We start from the raw sequence: 7,593 nt of genomic DNA, 5'->3' as shown, positions 1-7,593 counted from the left end.
TAAAAAGAAAGATTTACATTTAACTCCGCTGTCTGCTTGTCGCATTGCTCCTGGCCCCCAAGCCCCAGCAGCTCCCTGTGCCCGTGGCCGGAGCCCCCTCTGGTTCCTGCCGGGGGTTTTGGGTGCAAATGGGGGGTTTTGGGTGCAAATAGGGGCTTTTGGGTGCTCTTTTGGGTGCGTTTCCCCTTCATCAGGGTCCAGGTGTGGGCAGGGGGTGGCTGGGGACGGCGCGGGGTCTCCTTCACCCCCATCCTCGCGGGCACCTCGGTGCCACTTTGAATTCCTCCACCTCCAGCGGATTAATCATTTTATTTATGAGGCTTAAAGGCCCAAATCCCGCTAAACCCGGGGCTTTGCCAGATAAACAGGCCGCTTTGCAAAGGCAGCCCGTTTGTGAAAACACAATTAGCAAACCCTGTAATCTGCACTAATTATCGGGGCCGGCCCGCGAGCCCTTCCCCTCGCGGACACCCGCCTGCGCTGCGGGGACCATGGGGGACGCGGCGCCGGGGGGAACGCGCCCGCCCGGGGCCTCCTTCACCATCGAGTACCTGCTGTCGGGACGGGATGGCGGCGGGCCCTGCGCCCCCCCTGCCTCCAGCAGGAGCCCCCCGCCAGCCCCCCGAACCCCTGCGGAGCCCGGGGACAAGCCAGCGCAGTCCTACATCGCCCTCATCTCCACGGCCATCCTCTCTTCCCCGGAGAAGAAGCTGCTGCTGTCCGACATCTACCAGTGGATCATGGACAAGTATCCCTACTTCAAGAACAAGGTGAGGGCCGGCGGGGGGGGGACGGCAGCGCTGTTTCGGGGCTTTTTACCCCCCAGGTTGTGGTGCTTGGGTAGGGGGGGATCGATTGGGAGCCAAGCACCGGAGCAGGGATGAGACCGGGGGGGGCAGGGGGAGGTTTGACTCACCTCGTCTGTCTGCTGAACCCCACCTGCTGGAAAAGCGGGCCAAAATTCTGCGGTGGTTTCGTGAAGTGCAGCTCGGGCCAGGCTGGTTCTTCGGGTCAGTCAGGCGCTGTTCGCTCTGGTCCCTCCTGACGTCCAGCGTGGGCGCCGAGGCGGGCGCGGGGCTGGCTGACGGCGCCTCTCGTCCCAGGAGAAGAGCTGGCGCAACAGCGTGCGCCACAACCTGTCCCTCAACGAGTGCTTCGTCAAAGCTGGCCGCAGCGACAACGGCAAGGGCCACTTCTGGGCCATCCACCCCGCCAACGTGGACGACTTCGCCAAGGGCGACTACCACCGCCGGCGGGCGCGCAGGCGCATCCGCAGGTGAGCCGGGCCAGGCCGGGGGGGGGGGGTTCAAGGGGGTGTCCGGGGTGGGCCGGGTGGTTTTTGGGGTCTGAGGGCTGACCCCGTGCTCTGCTTCCCCTCGCAGGCTGGCGGTGAACTTCGGCTACTGCCACCCCTACGCCCTGTACGGCCTCAGCTGCTGCTGCCCCTGCTGCCCCCCGCTGCCCGCCGGGCCCCCCCTGGCCCCCCCGGTGCTGCCCCCCCTCGCCCTGCCCGCTGCCCCCCGCCTCTCCCTGCCCGAGCGAGCGCGGTGGGGACAGGTCCCCGGCCCCCGGGTCCTCGCCCCCCTCTTCCCTGGTCCCCGCGTCCCCTTCCTGTAGCCCTGTGCTCGTGTGTGTTTTTTTTTCGGGGGGGGGCAGATGGGGGCCCCACGCAGGACCTGCTCAGAGGGAGCTCCGTGGATGCCACCAGCACCCCCATGGGACCCTCCCCCCCCCCCCCAAAAACCCTACAGGCCATGATGGGGCCGGAGCCAGCCCCCGGCACCGTGTCCCCATGTCCCCGTGCCCCCTGCTGGGGACCCCCCCCTTTTATCAGGGTGACCCCATCGGGGGCCTGGCACCTCCTGGCACTGTCATGGGGGGGACACGGGGGGGGACTGAGCAGCCGGGGTGGCCACGCCACCGCCCCTGGTGGTCCCCGTCCCCCACGGGACGCACATATGGGGCTTAATCCCTGCGGTGGGGGGGGGGGGGGGGGGGCAGCGGGGCTGCATTTGCCCGATTAAGCCGCCGTTTTGCTTCAGAAGGGAAGGGGGGGAGGGGGGGGGGGCCCTGCCCTATTAATTTTATTTTTTTTCTGCCGCTAATTGTCCCCGACGTCCCTAATGAATATCGCGGATCCCAGGTGTTAAGTGGCATTAGGGCGTCTCGCTAAGAAAGACGACTTGGCCACTTAATCCCGGGGGATTAAACCCCCAAATCTCGTAGCGGCCTCGAAAACTAGGAAGCTTATGACACAAACTTAATCTTATAACACTGGCGATGCCCCCCCCCCGAGTGGGGCGGGGGTCCCGGGGACCCCGTGGGGCTGGGTCGAGGGGGGTCCGGAGGTTTGGGGCTGTGTGGGGACAGGCGTGATCCTGGGGGGGGACGCGACGGCCCCAAAACCACGCGGCCACCCCGAACCTGCCTCAGTTTCCCCATTTTCAGCCCTTTGTGGTTCCTGCCCCCCGTCCCCGAGCAGCCCCCCCCCTGCCCCGAAGACCCCTTAAATCGCGGCCATCTGCGTGCTGGGGCTGGGGGGGGGAGGACAGCGGGGTTTGCCCCAGCCCTAATCTGCACACAAAAATCGGGATTACGGCCCCGGCCCTCGCACCTCGGCGGCGCCGCAAGCGGCTTAGAGGGGGCAAATCGGCCCTAAGGCAATCAGCGGGGATGGGGGGCACGGGGGGGGGCCAAAATAGGGGGGACGGGGCTGCCTCAGATTCCCCCCGCCCCAACCCAAACCAGCTGAGGGAGCACCTGCCTCATCTTCAACCACCCAAAAAAAAAACAAACATAAAATAGCCTCAAATAGCCTCAAAATAGAGGATTCCCCCCCCAAAAAAAACCCAAACCATAAAATAGCCTCAAATAGACTCAAAATAGAGGATCCCTCCCAAAAAAAGAAAACAAAACCATAAAATAGCCTCAAAATAGACGATCTCCCCCCCCCAAAAAAAACCAAAACCATAAAATAACATCAAATAGCCCCAAAAGAGGATCTCCCCCCACCCCCCAAAAACCCAAAACCATAAAATAGCCTCAAATAGCCCCAAAATAGAGGACCCCCCCCCCCCCGAGGCTGTTGCTCCCGATAAGCCTTTCTGCCTCCCAAGAAGACCAAGCGGCTGCGTGCGTATTTTTAATATATATTTTATTTTTTTTAAAGCCCCCCCCAAAAGTGCATTTTTTATTATTTTATTTTTTTTTTTTTCTCGTCTCCCACACTTTTTATAAAGAGCTATCAAAGTTACAATCTATGGAATGTCTTTTCTGTGCTTTTCTCACCTCGCTCGTTACCCAGATACCACAAAAAGTAGTTTAACACATAAAACCGATGAACCTTTGCGAGTGCTTTTATAGAAGAGAAATCTCTTGGTTTTTTTTTTTTTTTTTAATAGATTATATATAAAGACGCAGAAAAAAAAAAAAAAAAAAAAAAGAATTAAAAATAAAATTGTGGCCCCATCTCGAATCTCCTCTCTGCCTCCTGGCACCAAATCGGTTTAGTTCCTGGGCAGGGCTCGGGCTCACGCGTGATCCACCTGCCCCGGAACAGATCGGCTCTCGGGATGTGTGTATATATATATATAATTTTAGGAAAACTGAATTTCGCTGCAGCAATTTTTGCTGCTCGTCCCGAGCAGCCCCCTCCCCGAAACACCCCCACCCCTCCCCGCCGACCCTCCCGGCTCCTCTGGCTACGAAAGCTCGGTCCTGTGACGTGGGAACTGCTCTTTTTTTTTTTTAAAGTGTTCCTCTTTATTTAAATAAAAACTTTCATAATAAATCGAAAATATAAATAGATAGATATATAGCTATATTTTTTTTTAAATAGTCGAATCTGGCCTCGGGAGCGCTACCGGGGGGGGGGGGGGGCATGACCCTGGGGCGAGCTGGGGCTGGGGGCGCCGGCACTGGGACTGGGGGGGGCTGAAGGAGAAGGGGGGGGCCGAGCCCTTTTCCTGGGGGGGGGGGAAATTCCCCTTCACACTGCCTGAGCCCCCCCTGGCCCAGCCGAGGGCGGGGGGATGATCCCTGCGCCAGTGGGACCCCCCCCAGCCTCTCCGGCCCCACTGCTGTGGGGCCTGAGCCCCTGCGGTGGTGCCACGGGGGGGGGGGGAGGCAGCATCTTTAAAATAAGGGGGGGGGGGGGAAGGAGCCCGAAGCCGGGGTGCCCCCCCCCCCCCCCCCCAACGCCCCCCCAGCCCTGGCAGGGCGTGAAGCCAGCGCAGGACCCCCCCCCTCGCAACCACTGACCCCAAACAAGCCGGGACCCCCAGCTTTGGGGCCAGGGCTCGCTGCCATCCGTGCCCCCCCCGGCCCCGCTGCCGTGGGCTGTTTTTTTTTTTTTTTTTCCTCTTCTGTACCAAAAAAAAAAAAAGAAAACCAGGCAGAAATCTTTTTTTTTTTTAAGCTTTCCTTTTTTTTTTTTTTACTGTGTCAGTTTGATTTCTGTGTTTGCTTTCCAAGGAGCTCTTTGCCTTTTTGTTTTTAGGCTCTGTTTTTTCTTTTTTCCTCTCATTTCCTTTTTTTTTTTTTTTTTTTCCTGAAACGTCGTTAACTCAGCAGTATCTTTGGCAACACTTTATCACAACCTGAATTGAAAAAAAAAAAAATAATAATAATGACGACAATGACGACGACAACAAATCGGTGCTTATATACAGAACATGATCGGGGGGGGGGGGGCTGCAGGCGCTTTGATTTTCCTCGGTGTCCCTCGCACGGCTCGGGGGGGGGGTTAAGGCGCGGGCCCCCCCCCTCCGCCGAGACGGGCACGGATCGCTTCGGGGTCGGCCGGGGGAGGTTGTTTGTTTGTTGTTTTTTCTTTTTTTTTCCTTTTTTTTTGCAATTTTTTTGATTTTTTTTTTTTAGTGCAAACTCAAACTTGTGCTAAAGTGTTGCCAGCAAACGGGGGGCGTCCGTCCGGCGGCGCGGGAGAGGCCACGGTGGGGTTAGTGTCCGGCGGGCACGGGGACATCGCGGGCTTGGGGGCGCGCTCTCCACGGGGAATCCTGAGACTAATTCTCTCTCTCTCTCTTTTTTTTTTTTCTTATTTTTTCTCCTTTTTTTTTTTTGTTTTTTGCTGTCCGCCTTTGGTGGCAGGGGAGGAAAAGGGCGGTGGGTTTTCTTTCCAAGGTGGCTGGGGGAGAAACACCAAGCTTTAAAAATGCTCCTTTGGGGCTGGGGAAGGGAGGAAAGGAGAAGAGAGGCGATGGGGGGGGGGAGAGGAGGAGAAGTAACACAAACTAGAAAAGAAAATACCACAACGTTGATTACAAGAAAGAACCTCAAGTAACTGTCTATTTACAAGTCCACGCTAGGTTTTTTTTTTTTTTTTGCATATGCCAGAGTCAGCCAGTGCTCAGCAGAGGTTCGGCCCTGCCCTGGTGCTCCGCAAAGCCCCACACAGGGCCCTGGGACCCGTCCCCGTCCCCGTCCCCGTCCCCGTGGGCAGCCAAGGCGCTCACCGCCACATGGGGACAGGGCCCCGTGCCCGGGGGGGGGACGGTGCCGCAAGGCGAGGGGCTTGGCACCAGCCTCGGGGGGACGACGGCACGGGTGGGCGGCGGGGGCAGGCGCGGGGTTTATCGGCTGCGCCCAGGCGGGGCCCCCCCGGCAGCGATAGGGGCCGAGGGACGCCGCGGGCCCCGCGTGCGGCCGCCAGGATTTGGCTCGGGGTGGTCTGAGGGCAGGGGGGGGCCGGAGGATGGGGCCTGGTGCGAGGGTGGTGGCAGAGGGCACGCGGCACCGGCCCCACGGCACCGGCCCCACGGCACCGGGCCCATGGCACCGGGCCCCACGGCACCGGCCCCATGGCACCGGGCCCCACGGCACCGGCCCCACGGCACCGGGCCCCACGGCACCGGGCCCCACGGCACCAGGCCCCACGGCACCGGCCCCATGGCACCGGGCCCCACGGCACCGGGCCCATGGCACCGGGCCCCACGGCACCAGGCCCCACGGCACCGGCCCCATGGCACCAGGCCCCACGGCACCGGGCCCACGGCACCGGGCCCCACGGCACCAGGCCCCACGGCGCGGCGCTGGGTCCGTGGGCACAACCAGGCCGGGGACAGGAGACACATCTGGAGTAGCACTGGCTATGAAACATTTAACAATTTCTTTTTGTTTGTTTGTTTTGTTTTTAAAAAAGAGAGGGGCGTGGGGGGGGGGGTGGGGGGGGGTGGGGAGAAATGAACAATACACGAAAACAAAAAAAAAAAAAAAAAACATGATTCCTGCCTAAAATTCAAGCTTCCATTTTGTGAAGTGCAATGACTTCTGAGGGTCTATTTTCAGGGCATGTCACAGAACCTAATTAGCATCGTTCCTCACATTGGACACCTTTCGGCTTTTATTACTCCACGAAATATACCTTGGATTCTGCCTATGTGTTTTTTTTTTTAAATATATATATATATATACACATTTTTCTTACAAAAATAAATTTAGGATTTTTAATAATATTTTTTTTTTTCCGTAGAAGTTGGTTTTGACTTGTAAACATCTTTTGCTTTTGCTTTTTAAATTAAGATAAAGTGATCTCAAAGTACCCGTTCCATCGCAAAGTGCTAAGACTTCTTTGTTTTTTTTTTTATTTTTTTATAATGGTTTTTTATTTTTATTGCTTTTTTCTGCATTAAATAAACATCCGTCTCTCCCCCACCCCATCACTCAAGCCCTCCCCCCATCACACACTCCCCTCTCACTCCCTCTCCAAAATACATTCGGCCAAACCTGCTCTTGCTTTGAAAGTTAAAAAACAAAACACCGAAAAGGGAAAAAAAAAAAAAAAAAAAAGAGAATCTAAAAAGTGCTTTCAAAATAAAAGGACTAAAATCTCTTTTCAAAAAAGAATGTGCATTTAGAAAACAGGTGACCGGCTGAAAGGTGCCTCTGTTGTCGCCCTCTGCTAACCCGGGGTTGGGGGGGGGGATGCGCATGGCGCACCCCGGCCTCTGCTCTGAGGCCGTAAATCGCCTCCGTCGGCCCCCTTGCGGGACCCCCTGCCCCCTCCCACAGCCCCGGCGTGGCACCGAGGAAGAGGAGGGTGGCCTCCCCAAAAAAAAAAAAACACCCCAAAACCACGTTCGGGACGGTTGGGGCGGCCATGGCCTGAGGGGCTGGGCGGCGCTCGGTGGCCGCGAGCAACGGTGACCGGTGACCATACGGCAACGGTGACCATACGGCGACCGTGCGGTGACGGCGGTGACCGTACGGTGACGGCGGTGACCGTACGGTGACGGTGCCCGATGGGTGACGGTGACGCAGAGCACAACGCCCGTGTCCAGCCCCGGCCGCGGAGCCTTAAAGCCACAAGCCGCCGCGGCCGGCGCTTGGCTTCGCCCCTCCCAGCTCCTCCTGCCAAAAGCCTCCTTCCCCTTTAAGGGAGTCCTCAAATAACCTTTTTTAAAAGGAATCTGCCATTTTTAGGCGCTTTCTGGGCGTGCGGGAACGCTGCTGGCTCTGACCGAGTGCCTAAAAATATGGGACGGGGACGGGGACGGGGGGGCGGCGGTGGCCCCCAGCCCCCGGCCTCGCCTCGGTGGGCGCGCGGCAGAGCCCCGGTGCCGGGGCCGAGCGGCT

General features: G+C 58.3%; 1 protein-coding gene across 1 annotated transcript; it reads left to right on the top strand.

The window, feature by feature from the left end:
* Nucleotides 1-344: 344 nt before the first annotated feature.
* On the top strand, nt 345-2,279 carry LOC125184511 (forkhead box protein E3-like). The gene is given in 5 exon segments (XM_066983644.1): nt 345-770; nt 1,104-1,276; nt 1,383-1,462; nt 1,465-1,963; nt 2,002-2,279. Coding segments are annotated over 5 exon segments (1,203 nt in total). The 5' UTR covers nt 345-491; the 3' UTR covers nt 2,174-2,279.
* Nucleotides 2,280-7,593: the final 5,314 nt, after the last annotated feature.

This window comes from Anser cygnoides, chromosome 27, assembly GCF_040182565.1.
Source record: "Anser cygnoides isolate HZ-2024a breed goose chromosome 27, Taihu_goose_T2T_genome, whole genome shotgun sequence".
NCBI lineage: Eukaryota > Metazoa > Chordata > Aves > Anseriformes > Anatidae > Anser > Anser cygnoides.
Note: the sequence above shows the minus strand (reverse complement) of the source record. Positions and strands in the feature narration are given on the sequence as shown.